The sequence below is a fragment of the Equus quagga genome, chromosome 8 (genome assembly GCF_021613505.1).
Source record: "Equus quagga isolate Etosha38 chromosome 8, UCLA_HA_Equagga_1.0, whole genome shotgun sequence".
Classification (NCBI taxonomy): Eukaryota; Metazoa; Chordata; class Mammalia; order Perissodactyla; family Equidae; genus Equus; species Equus quagga.
In genome coordinates this window covers 90,590,139-90,613,524 of record NC_060274.1, presented here as the reverse complement: position 1 = coordinate 90,613,524, position 23,386 = coordinate 90,590,139, and the positions used below count along the sequence as shown (strand labels likewise).

The window sequence follows — 23,386 nt, the reverse complement described above, 5'->3', positions numbered from 1 at the left end:
AGTTCCTAGTATTCAGTCTCAAAATAAGCCTTGGCCCGGCAGTGAACAGGAGTCTGGCTCGTGCATCTCCCTTTGCATCGTTTTAGCCAGGGGCCCGTCTGTGAGAGCACAGTGGAGGCACAAGTTCAGTCCTCTGTGTCTTCCTCGGCACAGCCATCTACTTTCCTTTCAATCCAGTAAAGGTTCTTGAGATCCCAAAGGCTCAAGATTTGGAAGGGTCCAAAGTGACTGGCTCTGCATTTCATCTTCTTGGTTTCTGGGAGAGTCAAGGTGTTGTAAACAGAAGAAAAAGGTGTTAATTTATGGGTGCACTGTTTTCTGTGGAAATTTTTTTCCTCCTGCCTTTATGTTTTGTTTTATATCTATGTATTTTTTCCTCTTGCTCCCTAGATTGTAGTTCATCTCTCTGAGGACCTGCTTTCCCGGGCTTCAATGACAGTAGTAAATGGATGTCCCACGCTCACCATCAATGTTTCCACTGCACGGGAGCATTGGCTGGAGGGAATGCTGAGGCATGAAATCGGTAGGGGCGATTCTTCTCCATTTGTTCATTTGTAATATCAGAAATTAGCTCCAAAGAAATGTTCTTTTATAATGGTTTTTTTCTTAGTAGTGTTTGGCAAAAAGCAATGAATTTGTTAGGTTTCACTGGAACTAAAGCTCAGATATTAATGTCTCATTTCAAATTAGACTTTATAGGGCAATGTGTAGTCATTTAACTCCTCTGGATTTTAGTTCCTGCACCTTAAACTGAAGGAGTTGAATTAAGTGGTCTCTGAGATTCTTTTCAAATTCATGTCTATGATTCTTCCCTTTAAAAAAATAAATTCTTATAAAAGTTATACCTCTTCTAAGGAGACATTTGATCCTTCTGAAGGTGCTGTACTCCTTCAAACCAAAAGGCTTTAGGCTCAGGTCATTTTCTCTGTTGTTTTGGTTTGTAGGTGCATGTCAATTTGGTTTTAGAACTGTTGGTAGAATCTGGTTTTGGATAAAAGTTAAAATGAGAATGGCATTTCTTGTTTTTCATGCGCCTTTTCTTCTCTATAGGCACACATTATTTTCGAGGTATTAACAACCTTCAGCAGCCATGGAACAGTTGGACTGGTCGTAAAAAACATGAGCTAAAGCCAAACAATCCCACGGAGGAGGGACTGGCAAGTATTCACAGTGTCCTGTTCAGAAAAGACCCCTTTTTATGGAGGGCTGCCCTCCTCTACTACACTGTTTATCGAGCCAGCCAAATGTCTTTCTGCGAACTCTTTAAAGATATCGGAAAGTTTGTCAAGGACCCCAATACAAGATGGGATTATTGTGTACGAGCCAAGAGAGGATGGACCGATACTTCCCAACCAGGTGAGTGTCCCTTGACTGTAGGTTTTCTGACTTACTGGATAGTTGTCTATTGATTTTGGTTACATCCTAATTCACCAATCGGAGATTTCACTGACTTATGAAAAATTAAACCTTCATTACTAGAGTTTAGTGCTAGTTTTCCCAAACCACATTTTGGTAGTGTTATTTTTTTCCTATTTCATTTTGAAAAGTTCTAAACCTACAGAAACATGGAAATGATGATAGAACGAACACTTGTATACCCTTCCCCTAGATTCACCAGTTGTTAACATTTTGCCATTTTTGCTGTCTCTGACTTTAAAAACAGCTTTATTGAGATATAATTCACGTGACATACAATTAACCCATTTAAAATGTACAGTTAGTGGTTTTTAGAATATTCATAGAGTTCTGCAACCATCACCACTATCTTTTTTTTTTTTTTGAGGAAGATTAGCCCTGAGCCAGCTACTGCCAATCCTTCTCTTTTTGCTGAGGAAGACAGGCCCTGAGCTAACATCCATGCCCACTTCCTCTACTTTATACGTGGGATGCCTACCACAGCATGGCTTTTGCCAAGCAGTGCCATGTCTGCACCCGGGATCCGAACTGGCAAACCCCGGGCCACTGGGAAGCAAAACCTGTGAACTTAACCGCTGCACCACCGGGCCAGCCCACATCACCACTGTCTAATTCCAGAATGTTTTCATCAACCCAAAAAGAAACCCATACACATCAGCAGTCATTCCCCATCCCCTCTCCCCACCCCGTCCCCAGCTCTGAGTAACCGTTGATCTACTTTTATAGGTTTGCCTATTTTGAACATTTCTTATAAGTGGAATCATATAATATGTGATCCTTTGTGGCTGGCTTTCACTTAGCATAATGTTTTTGAGGTCCATCCGTATTGTAGCATGGATCAGTACTTCAGTTCTTTTTATTGCTGAACAATAGTATTCCATTACATGATTATGACATATTTTATTTGTCCATTCACCAGCTAACAGACATTTGGGTTGTTTCCACTTTTTGGCTGTTACGAATACTGCAGCTGTGAACATTTGTGTACAAGTTTATGTTTTTAATTCCCTTACATAAATACTTAGGAGTAGAATTGTTGTGTCATATGGTAACTATGTTTAACCTTTTGAGGAACTGCCAGACTGTTTTCTAAAGTGACTGTACCATTTTACATTCCCACCAGCAGTGTATGAGAGTTCCAGTTTTTCACCAACACTTGCTATTTTCTTTCTTTCTTTGTTTTTTTGGTGAGGAAGATTGGCCCTGTGCTAACATCTGTTGCCAATCTTCCTCCTTTTTGCTTGAGGAAGATTGTCACTGAGCTAACATCTGTGCCAGTCTTCCTCTATTTTACATGGGGCACTGCCACAGCATGGCTTGATGAGTGGTGCTATGTCTGCACCTGGGATCCGAACCTGCAAACCCTGGGCCACCGAAGCAGAGTGTGTGAACTTAACCTTTGTGCCACCAAGCTGGCCCCACTAATTTCATTTTTAAAATTATTATAACCATCCTAGAGGGTGTGAGGTGTTTATCTCATTGTGGTTTTGATTTGCATTTCCCTAATAATGATGTTGAGCATCTTTTCATGTGCTTATTGGCAATTTGTATATTTTCTTTGGAGAGCTTTCTATTTAGATACTTTGCCCATTTTTTAATTGTGTTGTCTCTTTATATTGAGTTGTAAGAGTTCTTTGTATAATCTGGATACAAATCTCTTGTCAGATATATGATTTGCAAATATTTTATTCCATTCTGTGGGTTTTTTCACTTTTTTGTTGGTGTTCTCTGTGACTTTTTAAAAGTAAATTGTACATTTGACATTTCATTCTTGAAAACTTGAGTATGCATCCCCTAAGAATAAAAAAGACATTCTTCTACCTAACACAATATCATTATCACACTTAAGAAAGTGAGCATTAATTCAACAATGTCAGCGTATACGGTCACTATATTTAGATTTCCCCAGCTGTTCTAAAAATGTCCTTAATAGCTGTTTAAAAAAAAAATCTAGATCCAATCAGGGATCGTGTGTCGCTTTTGGTTGTTTTGTCTCTTTAGCCTCTTTTAATATCAAGCAGTCTTCCCCACTGTTTTTGTTTTTCATGATACTGACTTTTTTAAAAGTCTAGGCACTGTTCTTATAGAACGGCTACAGTCTGGATGTGTTCGATTGTTTGCTCATGGTTAGATTCAGGATAAACATTTTTTGACAAGAATACTACATAAGTGAGACTGGATCACATCAGGAGCCACCTAATGACACGTTGTCTCACCATTAGAGATGACGATTTTGATCCTTGTTTAAGGTGGAGATTGTGAGCTCTACATTTTCCTTTTCTCCTTTTTAATTAAGTGATCTGTGAGGTGATCAACACTGTGTGAATATCCTTTTTTCCAACAGAGGTTCATCTAATGGTTTTAGCATCCGTCAGTGATCCTTGCCTGGATCTGTTCATTTCACTGGGGATTTCTAGCACTTTATTATTATTATTATTTGTCTAAAGAAAATAGAGGCAAGAAATACAATCACAGTGCATGTTGATCTTCACAAGCAGTTCTGGTTCTAAGTAAGTATGCTACTCTCATAGAAAGTTTAAAAGTTTTGTCAGCAGCTTTAAGACTTGACATTGCCCACAGAGGTTTTTTTTTTTTTTTTTCCCCTGGGAAAGATTCACCCTGAGCTAACATCTGTTGCCAATCTTCCTTTCTTTTTTAATTTTTTCCTTCCCAAAGCCCCAGTACATAGTTTTATGTTCTAGTTGTAAGTCCTCCTAGTTCTTCTATGTGGGCTGCCACCACAGCATGGCTACTGACAGACAAGTGGTGTGGTGCTGTGCCCGGGAAGTGAACCTGCACTGCTGAAGTGGAGCACACTGAACTTTAACCACTAGGCCATCAGGGCTGGCTCAAGGCTGTGTTGTTTTTTTTTCCCTAACAAAATAACAAGTAGATTAGAAGGCAATATAAAAATGCATTTGAAAAAAGGATGAGAATTAGGGAATGTTTATTAAAAGTCATTTTGACTTTAAGATTAGTTCGATATATCAACAAATTTTCTTCTAAAAGTATTTAAAACTATTTATTTGGAGCTTGGAAATACTTAGCCCAGTCTGTGATGGTTAATTCGCCAGCCCAGCCCACATTAACATTTCATACCTGTGATGTGGTCGTATGGAAGTGTGGTGCCTGACAGCCAGGACCAGGCAAGACAGGAAGCAGGGAGGAGGAAGACATCTGTCCCCTACCTTTCATGTATGCAAAGCCACTCTCGGCTCAGTTTCAGACCAAGAGTGTGTCTGGCATTTCCCATATCCGTTTTAGATCTGCTTGCCTGTATTTTAGTGCTCTGTACCCAGAGGCACAGAGCTTTCTTGTTGACCTTGACACCCCATGGAGACACATCACTTTTAGACTAGTCCTTTTTTTCCTCACTTACTTTTTTAGAAAAACTTATTATTGAAAATTTCAAATGTATACAAAAGAATGATTAATATGCTGAACTCTCATTAAACATTACCCAATCTTAATAATCAACATTTTTAACTGTGGCTCATCTATTCTCCCAAGTTCCTGTTTTCGTATGGTATTTTAAAGCCAGTTTCAGACATCATGTCGTTTTACCCATAAATACTTTTAGTATGCATCTCTGATAAGGACAATTTTTTTCATAATCCCCATGCTATTAGCATATCTAACAAAGTTAATAATTTCTTAATAAATGACTTTCCGTATGGTAGAATTTTTGTCCATTTATTAGAGCAAACTTTAAAAAATTTATGCAAGTTATGTCATGGTAGAACACCATTTTTTAACTATGCTGCAATCTCATGAGTTGTTCTTAGTTTTCATGTCTTTTCATATTTTTTCCTATTTATAAACCTCCATATTCTTTAAAACCCAGTTCTAATTCTTATTTTCATAGGGAGAAATAGTATCAGAAATCACCTATGGTCATTTTTAGTCGGGTAGTGGGGATTATTTTTTTTAAAAAACCAGGAGTTTCTGAAATCCCATGCCCCCCCACATTGCCCTCCTTGAGACTTAGCTGCTCTGCAGCTGTGCCCCACCACCCTCCCCACCCACATGCCTTCGCTGCCTCGTGGAGGTTAAGGCTGTGAGCAAATGGTGCGGGTGAGTGTGAATCAAATATCTTAATTACTACTGTTTTCTTTATAATTAGGAAAAAATGCTATTTTAATTATGGAGAGTGGGGATCTAGAGAGAAGAAATTCTTCCAGGGAAGCTACTAGTCTGCACACTATCCTGGTACTTCCCAAGACCTTACATTTTTTATGTTATGAGGATAGTTAAATAAAAATAAATGTGGAAAATGACAAATTTTTTGATACAGGAATGATTCCTACAGTAAAGGGGGAATGGGTTAGTGTCTAATTACTTAGAAGTTTTTTTAAACATCAGGAAGAAAACACTATTTTGATTCCTCTAGGGTGTTTCAGTAAAGACCAGGTGTACTTGGATGGCATCCTGCAAATCCTCCGATACAGAGAGACCATTGACTTTCATCTACTGACTGCCCTGGGGAAGGTGAGTGAAACCGATGGCACGTGGTCCCCAAATGCACCAGACTGATGTTTCCTCCAGCTCGATTTTATGATTGAATACGACTCAGGTTCAAAATGTTTTTACTTTGTTGTTGGAGTAAAGTTTCCTTTATGTGATAGCAAAAGGGAAGAGCCATGGTTCTGTCACAGAACCAAATTGCAAAATTTCTTTGTGCACAATAAGAGATAAGGAAGGGAACAGGAAATTTGGGAATATATTATATAATTTTATTTTTACATCTTTTTCTAAAGCATTTTAAAATAAACTTGCAGCTATAAAATTCCATCCTTAATAGTTCAGCATGTATCTCACAAGAATAAGAATATTCTCTGACATAACTATATGATTTTCTTAGAAATTTATCATTGGGGCTGACCCAATGGTGTAGCAGGTAAGTTCACATGCTCCACTGCAGCAGCTTGGAATTTGCCGGTTCAGAACCTGAGCACAGAGCTACGCACCACATATCAAGCCATGCTGTGGCAGGTGTCCCACATATAAAATAGAGGAAGATGCCCACACATGTTAGCTCAGGGCCGGTCTTCCTCAGTAAAAAGAGGAGGGTTGGCAGCAATTGTTAGCTCAGGGCTAATCTTCCTCAAAAAAAAAAAAAGAAATTTATCATTGATTCAATGTAATATCTAAGAAACAGTCCACTTCATATTTCCCAGATTGTCCCCAAAATGTCCTTTGTAGTTCTTTTTTGTGACCCAGGATCCAGTCAAGATTCATGCCTTGAATTTGGTTGTAATGTTTAATCTCTTTATAATAGTTCCCCTCGCCCCAGTCTTTTTGTTTTTCATGACGTTTTTAAGAGTCCAGGACACTTTTCTTGAGAATTCCTACGATCTGGATTACCAGATTGTTTCCTTGTAATTAGATTCAGATTAAACACTTTTGCCAAGAATACTACATAAGTGAGTTGTGTATTTCCCATTGCATTGTATTAGAAAGCACATAAGGTCGGGGCTGGCCCTGTGGCCGAGTGGTTAAGTCCCTGCGCTCCGCTGCAGGCGGCCCAGTGTTTCGTTGGTTCGAATCCTGGGCGCGGACATGACACTGCTCATCAGACCACGCTGAGGCAGCGTCCCACATGCCACAACTAGAAGAACCCACAACGAAGAATACACAACTATGTACCGGGGGGCTTTGGGGAGAAAAAGGAAAAAATAAAATCTTTAAAAAAAAAAAAAAAGAAAGCACATAAGGTCATTTTGTCCCATTATCGGTGATGCTGTTTTTCATCACCTGGCTAAGGTAGTTGCTGCCAGGTCTCTCCATTGTAAAGGTACCTTTCCCCTATTGTGTTAGTAATCTGCCGGTGATACCTATGAATGTACTGTCCGTAACAACCTTTCTAGGAATGGTTTTAACATCCATTGATGATCTTTGTCCAAATCAGTTACTACACTGGTGGTAGCACAATAGAGATGTTTGAGTTCTGTAACATTTCACTCCCCTTTTTTGTAGTATTATCATGGACTTACTCTTTTTTATTCAGCCCTTTCAATGGTTGCTCCTGTGTCTTTAAAACATGTTTTCTGGCAAGGTAAGATATCTGGGCTCATCTTATACTTTTCCTACCCATATCTGAGATTAGATATTTCTCCATGGAAGCCTTGGTTCCTTTAGTGGGAAGTGATACAAGGCCTCCCTTTTTTATTGTGCTTCGTTTTATTGCGCTTCTCAAATACTGCATTTTTTACAAGACCTTCCACCAACAAAAAGGATTACAACTCACTGAAGGCTCAGATGATGGTTAGCATTTTTTAGCAGTAAAGTATTTTTTAATTAAGGTATGTACTTTTTTTAGACGTTATTGCACACTTAATACACTACAGTATAGTGTAAACATAACTTTTATATGCACTGGGAAACCAAAAAGTTCTTGTGACTTGCTTTATTGCAGTATTTGCTTTATTGCAGTGGTCTGGAACCAAACCTGCAGTATCTCTGAGGTATGACTGTATTTAGAAAACAAGATCTGAGCACTAGGTATGCTCACTGTTATTGGGTGCTGTTGCTTCCAGACCTTTTCAGTGAGCAAATTGTGCATATTTGTTTTAAATCATAGGGCCTCTCATTCAAATCAGACACCACAGGGTTCTTTCACAGTTCCCTTCCCATTCCATATGTGTATCTCCCTTCTCTTAAAATGAGAACCCTGTTTCCCAAATTCAATATATTTATTCATTGTCTCTTATAAAAATTCAGAATGGTTTAAGAATTACAAAAGCACACCAATATCAACAAGAAACCTATTTTCATTATGCTAGTGGTGTAAATACTTAATAAAGTAAAATAATTTTAATAATAATCACTAAAAAAATAAATAAAACTTAATAAAGTGCAGATACAATATGAACATGATTTCTTTATTTAAAGCCTTCCTACTGAACTAGGCAGAGTGTTGATCAGTAGACAATAGTATTTAAAGCCAGCCATGTTTTGGAATTTAAAGTTGCAAAGATAATTTATAGAACTTAAAAAGTTTCACCCCTAAATTTAATATAAATAGTTGTAAGAGATTGGCTTCTTATACAAGTGAATCAAAGATATGTGAAATTTTAAAAAGTATTTTCAAAAATTCAGAATACAAGTAAGAGAATTTAACATAAAACACAGATCATTATAGTTCTCAAATTAAATAGAAATAGGAATCCAATATATAATTGTGCTGATTTTCCTAATTTAATAATATGTATTTATAGCCCAGCTGTTTTCTTGATTCTTTTATTTAAATTTGGTCAGGAGATTTCTTTAGGTGTAGAGTCTCTCACCCACGTGTATTAAGTTTAGTTGGGCAAGTTCTAGACAAACTGAGTAGTTCCAAGATAGAGTGTTAAATCAAATATTGACTTGTGATCTTTTAAAATATGATTGTGATGTGAGGGGGCAGATAAATACATTCTTATTTAACACAGCAAAGGAAAGGAAGCCACTGATTTTTGTTATTTTGCAGGTATTAAAGTAATTTGAAAAACAGTCTGCGTTCTTAAAGGTCCACCTAAGACCCAAGGAAGAAATGTAACTGGTAATTACATTTAAAAGTTAACCCATCTTCCATTTTTCAGGTCTCTTATGAAGATGTGGATCGTTTAAAAGGATTGGCAGTAATTGAAAACATGAGGGTCCCTCACTTTCTGCAGGACCATGACCGATACATGGAACACTTAGAGAAGATCATGGAAGTGAATGAACTGACTGACAGGGAACTGAAAGATCTTATATATTAACTAGCATTCTTGCAAACATAGCTATGCTATACCTCTTATATATTACCCATTAGGTGCAGTTAGCACGAGCAGATTTATAAAAGGAGAATGGCTGTTTACATGCGTTTTCTGAAGAATGATCTGCAGTTTTCAGCTGAATTTTTAGCTTAAGTACAAACCTTAAAACTGTTTCCCTAAAATGTTTCTATAGCCTGCAAGGGAAAGTTACTCCAATTTTCATCTGACGAAAATAGATGAAATACTTTGAATGTTTTTGAAGAATCTTGGTCAAATTGAGTGATAAACTTCTGCCTAAGCACCAAGATCCACTCTGACTAGAGACTGAATTCCAAGGTTGTTCACACTCCAAAGTTATATTTTATTTGATAAATAATGATAATTATTCTCCTTTGAAAAATCAGTTTTGTTATGCCTCCAATAAGTGAGCTATATCTAAGATTTCTTATTTCTCTTATATGTTAAGTAAAATATATGTTAAAGGGAGGAGAAAAGCAATTTGAAAAGTTTTCATTAGTTCTTTGTTTTACACATTTTTGTTTCATCTTATCAATTTATAGGAACTAAGTTAGAGAATTACCTCATTTTGTCCAGTTATTCTTTAACTAAACTCTGTTTTCATTTGCTGAAACATATTGTACTTCTTCAAAATTTTAACCAAGTTTTGGAGTCTTTTCCTCTCCATTCCTTTATATAAATGATAACTACAAGTTTCAGAGAGGTTGGCCTACATAGATTAAAATATCTAGGGAAGAGAGAAGCTACTCACCTTTAATTAAGTGGCACAGTGAACAAGGAACAAATAGACTGATCTAGTTTATGTGGGAGCTGGAGGTTGACTGGGTAGCATTTACAATAAACTTGACCCTGCTCTGAAAAATGGAATTTCTTGGCATTGCCATTTGATAAACTGGCCTTGTGATATTGGCTCAGTGTATTTTATCAAAATCTTTGATTTCATCAACCCAGTAATGACATTTGAATTTCAAAAATGAGAGTTCTGTTTTGCTACATTTCTCCTGCAAAAAACTTACTCACCTAGCTTTGTAATTTATCAATTTCAGTATATGCTTGGACATATATACTTGGGATCAAATAATTCTTTAAACAACTTATTTTAATGATCAGAAAGAATACTGATGTAAACACCACATTCAAAATAATTTCTACCCAAAGCTATCTAAGAGTTTATCTTTACCTCGATTCCGGCTTAAATATGGTGCTAACACTAGTAGATATATACTGCAAATCCTGGTCCACATTTATGCTAGGAAATGATTTTAGGAAATCTTTTGCAGGCTAGGTTTTGTGATTTTTCTCTTTCACATATCTAGAAGGGCTTGCCTCAAAGAAGAATGTTGCAGCAAGCAAGATGGACTCTAACTGGTGCCTGGCCGTTCTTGCAGAGCCATGCATCCTGCCTGTGACAGTAGCAGGCCAGGCCCTTTGGAGCATTGAAGGCACCCACACATGTGCCATGCTGGCTGGAGTGTGGCCTGCACATCTCTGTGCAGGCCTGGGGCGTAGTCCTCCAGCACTAACCGGATACCAGAAAACCACTCTTGACCCCGCAAGCATTATTTCTTTGTAGCAGAGTCATCCAGTTTCAGCTTTGTGTAGTGTTTTCTGATTTCATCTTCAAACTTATCAAAGGTGATTGTGAAAACAGTGTCTTATTAACTGAAATTGAAGTATAGGCAGAAATGGCAATATTTATGTCCTGTGATTTAAGCCCAAATGCTTATAAATTCATTTGTGGACAATAACACTGCTAATCGTACGTTATGGTTTAAATACAAAGGAAAATCACAGTGGCCTTAATTTCTTATTGTTAGGATTATTTGCATTGGTTCTAGTTCCTGAATTTTAAAATGGATAGATATTCTCTCTTTATCTGATTTGAAAAAGGAAATATTTCTTGCCTTACTGCTTTGGTATAAAGACAAAAAAGCATGAGCACTATTCTTAAGTCACATTGATTGTCTTTAAGATATTGTAAAACTTAGCAGTGAACCAAAAATAGTTTCAGATTAGCAGAAATGCTAAAGAGCTCTAAGCTTTAAAAGTTGGGGTTGAAGATTTAATTAATGTTTATTCTCTTTCCTGAAATAGCGTTAAAGTCAGTTTTGTTCCCTAAAATAAAAGCTTTAATAATTAGAAAATTATAAAAGCAGTACTTAGGAGAATAGTTAAGGATTGTATTAATTTTAAGTATAACAGTTCTTTGCCATAGGCTATTGATGATTAGGATTTCATCAGTTTTATTCACTGTAATTCTAATATACAGCTGTATCAATTACAGATTCTGATAAACTGTTAGGTTTTCATACCAGATGAGAGTCACAGTAAAATTGTCTGCAAACATAAATCCATAGTCTTCATTTCTGTATGTTTTCACCTTTTTAAAAGTATTTAAAGTTTGTATTGTTTGTTTTGTATATCTTTGGGTATTTTGTGTCTAGCCATAATAGAAATAAATAGCACTGAGGCTCTCAAGTGAAGTATGTGGATATATGTGCATGCAAACTTCTGTTTTTTGAAAATCTAATTATATTTTTATTGTGGTATTTCTGGCTTTTTATTGTGTGGTAATTATTGAAAGGATCTTCGATCATGTTTGTCTTCTAGTGTCCTTGTTTATAGAGAAATATTACATTTGTCACAGTCCAGCTTTCCTCTAATTAGTTCAGGTTATACTCTCATGGGGTGTAGGGAGAAGGGAAATGGAGAGAGGGATAAGTTTGTCTTAATTTACTACCCTGTTCATTGAGTAAACTTGTATGCAGCACCTATCGAGGAGCAGGATCTGTGCTGAGTGCCAGAGACCTCTGATGAGGAAGACAAGAACTCTTCATAGTCCACTGAGGAAGAGGGCACAGAACCAGGTTACAGCATGGCTGCTCCCATATCCAAAAAGTGCTACCAAAAGAACGTAAACTGTAGTAAGTGGGCCTGCTCATGTATTTGAAGCACAGAGAGAAAGATCACTTGCAAAGTGGTGAGTGTTCACAGTATTTTATTACTGCTATTTGCCAGGCTTGTTTTTGGAACCTGAGAAACTTTAGCCCAGGGGAAGGACCATGAATACGGCTGCTTGGGTCATCAGAGGCCTGGAGATCTCGCTCCCTTGGGACCTGGACCTCCCGCAGGTACCCAAAGGAGCCAATGCTTTATCCTTAAGCATCTTGGTCTTTGAATTCAAACCTTTACTGCATTTGTGAAAGCCTTGTCAGCTGGCTATGATCTATTTTTTTCACTCTGATTCCAATAGCTAAAGGAGTTAATGTCATATGAAATAATATGAAATAGCAGTGTTTGTCAGGTAGCTATGGAAGAACTTTAGGAAAACGTGGACTTTCAAGTACACAGAGGGAGGACCATGTGAAGAGGAAGCAAGATGGCAGCCATCTACAATCCAAGGAGAGAGGCCTGGTACAGATCCTTCCTTTATATCCCTCAGGAGAAACCAAACCTGCCAACACCTTGATGTTGACCTTCTACCCTTCAGAATTAAAAGGAATTGCACCTAGGGAAAGAGGGAAAAGCAAAAACAGCAGTTTGACCACTGAGAAGAGACTACTGAAAATTCATTTCTTCTCAGCCATCCAGCTATCGTCACTAAAGACAACCAACTTCAGAACTGATGTCAGCAACATGGCTAAATAAGATGTCCCTCATTTGTGCTTCCCCCCACCCCAACAACAACAACAACAATTTAGTGTCCATCCACAGACAGAAATGCCTTTGTGGGAGCTTTGGGGTCCAGCACCCTCCTCCAAGTGACCCAGGAGGAATTTTGCCCACCCATGCATTGGGTAAGAGGCATACAAGCTTAGGTTGGACCCTGTAGTGTTCCACAAACCAGCTCCAGCCCCTGTCAGCTGTAGCCTGGAACCCCCTGGAAAACACTATCTTAGACAATCACCCATGAACAAGAGAGCCTTTAAGGAAGTCTAGGTCCAGTGGAGAAGTTCAGCACACCGTTGGAGCAAGAAAGTATTGAGTTTAGACGCATTGAAGAGGAACTGTTTGACTTTACCCTCATCACCCCTCCCCCAAGGCAGCTCATCTCAGGGCCGAAAGAGAGGTTCTCAGCTTGTGATTTCTCCTCTGGGGGAAAGTGAGAGTGAGTGAGTGAAGCCCAGCTTCACCAGCTGTTCAGGATGCTGCCAAAGAGGCCTATTTCTCTCTAGGCCTATCTAGAGTACTGAATCATGAGCTGCATGACAAGGGGGCAGGAAGAATCTGGGAGAGCAGCAGATAGACTTGGAGGGCATTAAAGGGACACAGAGCCTACGAACTGCATCACAGTCTCCATTAAGAAGCTGGCCCGTGAGCCATTGGGGACGCCTTACCCATGCATCTCCCTGACCCTGACTGGCCCACAGAAGCCCCAGTGCTCCATGTGCCTCATCCACACACCCTCTCACCCAGAGGCTGGCTCCCTGTGTGTGTTCCCTACAGCATCGAGAACAAGCTTTGGCTGATGGCTAGGGAGCACAAGCAAAGTGCCAGCCCAAATCTGTAGGCCAGGAGAGAACACAAACTTAAGCTTTAGCTCCACCCTTTGGAAAGCAAAAGGAGAGCTGTCAGCACCCAGCCTTGTGCATTGCAGAATTAAGAGAAGGCATACAAGCTTAAGAATTCTGCCACAAGAGGGAGCAAGAAGTGTGGAGCAGGCATATCCATAGATGGTCTGAGAAAACCTCAGAATCTCTAGCAGGGCTGACCAAAGGTATTTCTCTTCCAAGGTCAGTAAAGACCGGAGGAGGTGACTGCTTCTTCAGATACAAAGACAACAATGCAAAACTTCAAGGAACGTGAGTCAAGGAAACATGACAGCACCAAAGGGTTACAATAATCTTCCAGTAACTGATCCCAAAGACATGGAGATCTGTGATTTACCCAATAAAGAATTCAAAGTAGCCATTTAAGGAAGCTCAGTGAGCTACAAGAATACACAGAGACAATTCAACGAAATCAGAAAAATAATACATGAACAAAATAAGCAGTTTAACAAAGAGAAATCATTAAAAAGGACCAAACAGATTCTGGAGTAGAAGAATGCAATGAATGAAATGAAAAATACAATAGCATCAACAGCAGACATCAGAATGGATTAAGCAGAAGAAAGAATCTGTGAATTAGAAGATAGGAGCTTTGAAATTGTCCAGTCAGAGGAGAAAAAAGAATGAAAAAGAGTTAGGAAAGCCTACATGATCTATGGGATACCATCAAAAGAAACAAATTGCAAATTATTGGAGTCCCAGAAGGAGAAGAGAAGGAGAAGGGAGTAGAAAGGTTATTTAAGAAATAATGGCTTAGAGCTTCCCAAATATGAGGAGAAATTTGGATATCCAAGTTCATGAAGTTCAAAGGTCACCAAACAAACTCAAAGAGATCTTCTCCAAGACACATTATAATAAAACTATCAAAAGTCCAAGACAGAGAATCTCAAAAGCAGCAAGAGAAAAGCTGGTAATGTACAAGGGAACCCCCATACTGTTACCAGCAGATTTCTCAGCAGAAACGTCATGAGCCAGGAGAGAGTGGGATGATATGTTTAAAGAGCTGAAGGAAAAAAACTGCCAAGCAAGAATACTCTGTCTGGCAAAGTTGTCCCTCAGAAATGGAAAGACAGATAAAAACTTTCCCAGATAAACAAAGGCTGAGGGAGTTCATCACCACTAGATCTGCCTTACAGGAAATGTATCCAATCAGCGATCCCAAAAGGATATTTTTGATAAGTTGATTCTAGAGCTTTGTGAGAAAACATGAAAACGTTAAGAGCATATATCCTTTGACCCAACAATTCCACATCAGGAATTTATATATATATGTGTGCAAAGATATATGTTCAAGGATCTTCACTGCAACATTGTAGCAAGAAGAAAGTAGAAACAACATTAAAATTCATTAACAAGGAACCAGTTACAAGATATATATTAAAACTATATAGCCTCTTTAAAAATTAAGTAGATCTATGAGTATTGATGCTACATCAATACTTCATCATTGTAGAACAATTCTACATCATTTTAAACAATGTCCAAGATCTATTGTTAAGTGAAAAATATGTTGCAAGACAGTGTTTATAGTCTATTTATTTTGTTGTTTTTTTCTTTAAAGAGAGGTGGTAAGCGTATGTGCACATACACACATACTTGTATAGTCGCAGAATATCTCTCGTAGGCTACACAAGAGACTGGTAAGAATGGTGACATCTGAAAGACTAAGGGTCAGGAATGAGAAAGAGACTCATTTTTACTGCATACTCTTTTGTATTATTTGAAATTTTTCTGCCATATACACGTATTGTCTTCAAAATAAATTTTTCTTGCCTTTTTGAGGCCATGTTTAGTGTACTTAGTATGAGTGTTAGCAGAATCCTAGGTTTGCCCTTAATCATTGTATTTTCAAAATTTTAAAACTTCATATTGAAAAATGAAATTAAAAAGTAAACAGTGAAGTCTCCTTCCCACCCGTGACTGCTGTTCATACAGTTTTCCCCACCGAAGATAACTACTATTTTCAGCTGCTTATATGTATAACTTACGATTTACACATACACAAGCAAATACAAATACACATTCTTCTCCTCATCCTCCATGTTTTTTTTACAATGATAGATTACTATTACGTAAACAATTCTGCACATGTTGCTATTTCCCTCTAGTAACATACCTTAGAACCAAAATCACAAGCCACAAAAGAAAAAATAGACTGGACATCTTTAAAATTAAATACTCTTGTGCTTTCAAAGGATACCATCAAGAAAATGAAGAGACAACCCACAGAAAAATGGGAGAAAATCTTTGCAAATCATATATCTGATAAGGGAATTGTATCTGGAATTACAGTTTAGTTTAAAAAAAAGTACTGAAAGGAGTTCTTCAAGCTGAAATGAAAGGATAGTAATTAGCAACACATTGGTAAAGGTAAGTATATAGCCAAATTCAGAATACTCCAATATTGTAATATGGTGGTGTGTTAATCACATAACCTAGTATAAAGGTTAAAGGGTATTTTAACATTTCTAACATTTTTTATTTTATGTATTTATATATTTTTTTGAGGAAGATTAGCCCTGAGCTAATATCTACTGCCAGTCCTCCTCTTTTTGCTGAGGAAGACTGGCCCTGAGCTAACATCCATGCCCATCTTCCTCTACTTTATATGTGAGACACCTGCCACAGCATGGCTTGAGAAGTGGTGCAGAGGTCTGCACCCAGGATCTGAACTGGTAAACCCCAGGCCACTGAAGCAGACCGTGCAAACTTAACCGCTGGGCCACTGGGCCGGCCCAGGGCAAGAGTATTAAAAATAACTACAGCTACAATTATTTATTGATGAATACACAATATAAAAAGAGGTAAATTGTGACATCAGTTTTTCCCCATTGAGTATGATGTTGGTTGTGGGTTTGTCATATATGGCCTTTATCATGTTGAAGTGCTTTCCTTCTATATCCATGTTATTGACAGTTTTTATCATGAGTGGATCTTGGATCTTTTCAAATGCTTTCTCTGCATCTATGGAGATTATCATGTGGTTTTGTTCCTCATTTTGTTAATGTGCTGTATCACCTTGATTGATTTGCAGATGTTGAACCATCCTTGTGTCCCTGGTATGAATCCCACTTGATCATGGTGTATGATCTTTTTAATGTATTGCTGTATTCGGTTTGCCAATATTTCGTTCAGGATTTTGGCATCTATGTGCATCAGTGATATTGGCCTGTAATTTTCCTTCTTTGTGTTGTCCTTATCTGGCTTTGGTATCAGGGTGATGTTGGCCTCATAGAATGTGTTAGGAATATTTCCCTCTTCCTTGATTTTTTGGAATAGTTTGAGAAAAATGGGTAATAAATCTTCTTTGAATGTTTGGTAGAATTCTCCTGAGAAGCCGTCTGGTCCTGGACTTTTATTTTTGGGGAGGTTTTTGATAACTGTTTCAATCTCTTTACTTGTGATTGGTCTATTCAGATTCCCTATTTCTTCTTGATTCAGTCTTGGGAAGTTGTAAGAGTCTAAGAATTTATCTATTTCTTCTAGATCATCCAGTTTGCTGGCATATAGTTTTTCATAATATTCTCATAATCTTTTGTGTTTCTGTGGTATCTGTTGTAATTTATCCTCTTTCATTTATAATTTTATTTATTTGAGCCTTCTCTCTTTTTCTACCAAAGATTTGAAGAAGAATTAATGCCACTCCTTCTCAAACTCTTCCAAAAAGTTGAAGAGGAGGGACACTCCCAAAGTCATTCTAGGAGGCCAGCATTACTCTGATATGAAAACCAGACACAGACACTGCTAGAAGAGAAAACTACGGGCCAATATCCCTGATTAATATAGATGCAAAAATTCTCAACAAAATATTAGCAAACCTAATGCATCAGAATATTAAAAGGATTATACACCATGACCAAGTGGCATTAATCCCTGGGATGCAAGACTGGTTCAACATACACAAATCAATAAATGTAAGACACCACATTAATAGAGTGTGGTGTGTCTCCTTAGCCAAGGAGATCTATATACTTAAAAGTACAAGACTTTTATGACAGAAATTGAAGATGAAACAAATAAATGGAAAGATAACCCGTGTTCATGAATCAGAAGAATTAATATTATTAAAATGTCCATCCTACCCAAGGCCATCTATAGATTCAATACAATCCCTACCAAAATTCCCATGGCATTTTTTACAGAAATAGAAAAGAAATCCTAAAATTTGTTTAGAACCACAAAAGATCCTGAATAGCCAAAGCAATCCTGAGAAAACAAAAAAGCTGGAGGCATCATGCTTTCTGATTTCAAACTATACCACAAAGCTATGATAAAACGGTATGGTACTGGCATAAAAATAGATACATAGGGGACAGCCCAGTGGCATAGCGGTTAAGTGCACACATTCTGCTTTGGCAGCCCCGGGTTTGCCAGTTTGGATCCCGGGTGCAGACATGGCACCATTTGGCAAGCCATGCTGTGGTAGGCATCCCACATATAAAGTAGAGGAAGATGGGCACAGATGTTAGCTCAGGGCCAGTCTTCCTAAAAAAAAAAAAAAAAAATAGACACATAGACCAATGGAACAAAATTGAGAGCCCAGAATACCCAATGGGGAAAGGATAGTTTCTTCAATAAATGGTGTTGGGAAAACTGGATATTCACATGCAGAAGAATGAAATTGGACTCCTGTCTTACACCACTCACAAAAATTATCTTGAAAATGGATTAAAGACAAACAAGACTTGAAACCATAAAACTCATAGAAGAAAACGTAGTGGAAAACTGGTCTTGGCAATAATTTTTTGGATATGACACCAAAAGTATGAGTAACAAGAGCAAAAATAATTAAGTGGGACTGTATCAAACTAAAAAGCTTCTGCACAGCAGAAGAATCAACAAAATGGAAAGGCAACTTATGGAATGGGAAAAAATATTTGAAATCTTACATCTGATAAGGGGTTAGTATCCAAAATATATGAGGAACTCATACAACTTGATAGCAAAAATTGAAACAATCTGATTTAAAAATGGGCAGAAGAACTAAATAGACATTTTTCCAAAGAAGACACAAATCACCAACATAGACATTTAAAGATGCCCCACATCCCTAATCATCAGGGAAACGGAAATCAAAGCCACAATGAGATATCACCTCTAACCTGTTAGAATGGTTATTATCAACAAGACAAGGGATAACAAGTGTTGGTGAGGATGTGGAGAAAAGGGACCCCTTGAACACTGTTGGTGGGAATCTAAATCGATACAGCAAGTATGGAAAACAATATGGAGATTCCTCAAAAACTAAAAATAGAACTACCATATGATCCAGCAATCCCTGGATATATAGTCAAAGGAAATGAAAACAGGATCTCAAATTGCTATCTGCGCTCCTGTGTTCACTGCAGCAGCATTCACAATAGCCAAGATGTGGAAACAACCTAAGTGTCGGTCAAAAGATGTGTGGATCAAGAAGATGTGGTATACGTATACACACACAAGGGACCTTATTCAGCCACGAGAAAGAAGGACAGCATTATGCTAAATGAAATAAGTCAGAAAAAGACAAATACTGTATATCACTTTATGTGGAATCTAAAAGAGCTGATCTCATAGAAACAGAGTAGAATGATGGTTGCCAGAGGCTAGGTGGGGAGATGGGGAGAAGTTGGTCAAAGGGTACAAACTTCCAGTTATTACTGGAACATCTAATGTGCAGCATGGTGATTATAGTTAACAATACTGCATTATATACTTGGAAGTTGCTAGAAGAGTAGATCTTTTAAGTATTCTCACCACAAAAAGGAAATGGTAATTATTCAAGGCAATGGAGGTGTTAACTAATCTTACTGTGGTAATCATTTCATAATATGTAAGTGTATCAAATCATCATGTTGTACACCTTAAACAATGTTATATGTGAATCATATCTCAATAAAGCTGGGGGAAAGCGAGGCAACCAACTTCAATAGTTGTGTGTGTGTGTGTGTGTGTGTTTGTGTCCTTCCAAAGATATTTTGTGCATGTACAATCAAATATGTAAAAATTCTCTGCTTTATTTTTAGCACAAATGGCAGATTACTACACATATTTTTCTGTATTGTGATTTTTCTATTTAATATATCTTGGAGATTATTCTATGATATGAACTCTGTAAATGAAGTTATGAGGGCTTTAAAAAAATAGGTGGAATTTCAGTGGGTGATAATTTCAAGAGATTGTAGAGCTTTGGAGATTTTTTTTTTCCATCATGGGGATGAGATAAACCTGAAAAAGTCCCAACATCATGTATATCAAAGTTCTTAAGAGTGGCAAATTTGTGATGACCTATGGTGTAAATATCTCAAATTTAGATAAATCTAAACTAGATACTTGGTTTTCTTGCCTTTTTGAAATAATCTCTATCATATTTACAGCACTTTCCTAGTCAATTACTTTATTATCTCCAAGGAAATTAAATAGCTTGGATCTTATGGGTAAACTGGCCTTCCTGGATTTAGGAAGACTTTTTTGTGTTGAAAGACCTAATTCTCTTTCTGGTGAGTTATTTGAGCACCAGCAAGAGTTCTCCAGTGACTTTCTGAGTGCCACTCCACAACTGTCCACTAGAGGGACCATGGGCTCTTCTTTTTACCTCTCTCTCAGCTCTTCTCCCTGATTTCAGTATTTTATTTTAGGCTGGAGGCCCTCTGCATGACTAATCATGCTGGTTGACCCCTGGAGCTAACCCCAAACCTACACTCTAATTTTAAGCAAACCTAACTCTTCTCTTAAAGATATGTGTGTCACCTTAAAGAGCTCAAGAGAAGGGGTTACTGAAGTCTCCTGCAGGCCTGTTCCAAAATCTGCTTCTTCTTCTGTCCAATTTAAATCTCTTGCTGACGTTTGTCATAAAATTCCTTGAGATGAGTTGGGCTGAAAAGCAATTGTCATACTCTATATATATATATACAGAGTATACTATATGCTAAAGTGTATTATATACTATTTACAGTCTTGAGAGAGATCTTCAATAACATTTTAACGTGTCTGTCTGAAACACGCAATAGCCACTTGAGATGTGAGCAATTTGAAATTCAGATGCTATTTTATCTTACCACGGCTTCCTAACGTAATTACCTAAGACACTTCTCAGTAAAACCAGTGTTTTCCTTTTAGAGAAATGAGAGAAAAGGGGATATTGGGGAAAGACACCAAATCCTCTCACAAGAGATTTCTCAGCTCAACAGCTAACAATGGCCCACACACTGAGGTCCCCATTGTTTCTGAATCACCAAAAAGGCTAGGGAATTTGGGATTTCTAATCTCAAGTCCCACCTTGCTTTGATACACAACAGCTCTGTGGCGTCTTCAAGTCTTCTGTCCCAGACCCGAGATACCTAGTAACAATGCAGCCTTCAGACCCTTTAAGCTTCTGGGCTGTCCTCAAATGAAATACTGGAAGTCACACAGAGGTCTGTCTCCCTCTCACCCCACAGCCCCAGGTAAACAGGTCTCCAGGGATTCCCCAGGGCCTTTGGGCAAACATCTGAGGTGTTTAGGGGTTAGATATGTGACTAGATTTGTCAGAGACAATTCAAGGCTTTGAGAACAGGAACATACTGTGTGCAGAGGATGAGAATTGGGGCCCTTGCCTCCAGGTCCATCTGGAAGCTGCCTGTGAAGGCTCGTGGGTCTGACCCTCCCATGCTTTCTCTGCGCCTAGTTGGCCTCAGCACCAGAATGACTCAGTCTGACTTCTGCTTGCTAGCAGGCCCATGAGACTCCTCTGCGAGATAAACATGAAAAAATCGGACTTCTAGAAAGTTCTCTGATAATTTGGACCTGGATAAGTAAATGATGAAAGATGATGTTCAGGAAAATTCAGAAGAAAAGTTCAAAAACATTCCTGGAGCCCCAGTTGCTTACCAGTTCTATAAGTAGTGAGGATTTACTCAACCTCAGTCTTCGAAAACTGGTCGTGTGTTTGGTAATTAATGAAAAGATCTGCTGTCAGCTCCATTGGGACAGCAAGCCGAGGCCTCAGACTCTTAACAGACAGCCACAGGACCAGTGTTTCTCCTGCTGTTTGTCAGCCTTTATCCTTCACTTGTTCAGCTCCCTGCATAGATCCCGGGAGTGACTGTCCCTGCCAAAGGAATCCTTCACGTAGTCACTGAAAGCCACACTAAAGTTCTGATAAACTACCACATTTCCTCTTCATGGTTTCGTCACCCCCGCCTCTGTGTAGCATTATTTATAGTAGATTTCAGCCACATTGCTAGGCACTCTGTCTTAACAAAGTCCCCTCCACATCGGTGTTTCTCAACGTGTGAATCTCAACGTGTGAATCTCTTAGATCAGCTGGGCCATAGGCCAGACTGACTCAGCTTTCCACCCTCAGACTCTGGTTAGGACTCAGGAACGTGCATGCCAGGAAGCTGTGAGGGCAACTCTTCCACGCACCACAGTGGGAGGCCCACTGCCCCGGAGAGAAAGTCTCTTTGTCTGATAGCTCAGCCAGATATAACACTTTGGGGCAGGAAGGAAACTGAAGGCGGGGAAATGTGGTTCTCAGTTTGCCCACCAGTGCCCAGCAAATCTGTGGCACGGCTGGGCCTTGTCTTGGCATTTCCTGACTCCTTGTCGTTGGGCTTTTAGAGTCGGTGAACTTGGGGGATTTTTATAGCCCAGAAAATTCATAGGATCTCTCAAAGCATAGGACAGGGATGGTGCCCCGTTGGCTGAGAGGTAAAGCCATCTCTGGAATCTCTGTGTAAAAATGCCACTTCAGGACATTGTAGAACTCAGAACAAAGAAAGTACCGCAGAATACATAGCGAGCCTGGCCCGGGGGCGGGACATCCTCCTCCAGGTGCAAACTCAGGCTCCATCCAAAGCACGGGTTCTAACGCAATCACACAATGCCAGCCAACTGCACTCACCCACCCTCACAGTAAACCCGAGTCCTTAATACTCCCCACCCCCAACAGCAACCATTTAATTAAATAATCCTTCATAATGGAATCCAGCAGGGCGCTTAGACCAGTCCATCTTCCCTCACTATTGATTGGAGCTCCGCTTGCGAAACAGACACTGCGAGGCGCCCCAGAACCAAAAGCACCAAGTGAAGCCTGCCCAATGTGGTTGGACGCCCAAACTCAGGAGAACACAGCCGGTGGGAGGTCTCTTCTGAGGCCTCCTCTCTCCTCTTCCCCTCTCCCTCCTGGTCAGGCCGCCAGGAACCACCTCCACACAAGGACAGGGCTCTCCAGGGACAAAGCAACATCCTCTTTTCCTGCTGCTCTCTGTAGCAGGCCTTTGAACTTCACTGCTCTATGGACCCGAATTTTCCATGTCACCAAGCCCAGCCTGACCACCCAGACACCCAGATCAGAGAAAAAGAGAGCGTGGCTGCTCCAGCCCTACCTCCTCAAGGGGAGAAGGGATGACCTGGAGATACTCTGGGAAGCAAGAGCCAGAGGCCCTGGTACCCCAGACAACACCTCACCTTTGCCTTTGAAGCTTGTCCTTGCTGCTCCAGGCTGCACCTGCGCCCCTGGCCTGCAGTGGTTAGGGGGCCTGGCCAGCCCTGGCTCTCTGCCATCTGCTTTCCTCCTTCTGTGTGCTGTTGGGGCAAGACCGACTCCCAGGTCAGCCTCAGCTACTCAGCCTCCCAAACAGTGTCCAGAAAGCAGGAAGCTACAGCAAATGCTCCCTGGCCTGTCCCCTTTGCATTAGCTCC

The 23,386-nt window shown here is 39.1% G+C and overlaps 1 protein-coding gene across 5 annotated transcripts in view; it reads left to right on the top strand.

The window, feature by feature from the left end:
• MATCAP2 (microtubule associated tyrosine carboxypeptidase 2) overlaps window positions 1-17,805 on the top strand; it is a 61,465-nt gene extending 43,660 nt beyond the window's left edge. For 2 of the 5 annotated variants that reach the window (XM_046669825.1, XM_046669821.1), the window contains exons 4-7: window positions 391-523; window positions 1,051-1,356; window positions 5,807-5,904; window positions 8,997-14,672. In XM_046669825.1, coding sequence (XP_046525781.1) covers window positions 391-523; window positions 1,051-1,356; window positions 5,807-5,904; window positions 8,997-9,158 — 699 coding nt within the window. In that variant the 3' untranslated portion in view covers window positions 9,159-14,672. Of the gene's footprint in view, window positions 1-390; window positions 524-1,050; window positions 1,357-5,806; window positions 5,905-8,996; window positions 14,674-17,343 lie in introns of those variants that run through there. The other 3 variants (XM_046669823.1, XM_046669822.1, XM_046669824.1) reach the window with 3 other exon arrangements.
• The last annotated feature ends 5,581 nt before the right edge of the window (window positions 17,806-23,386 follow it).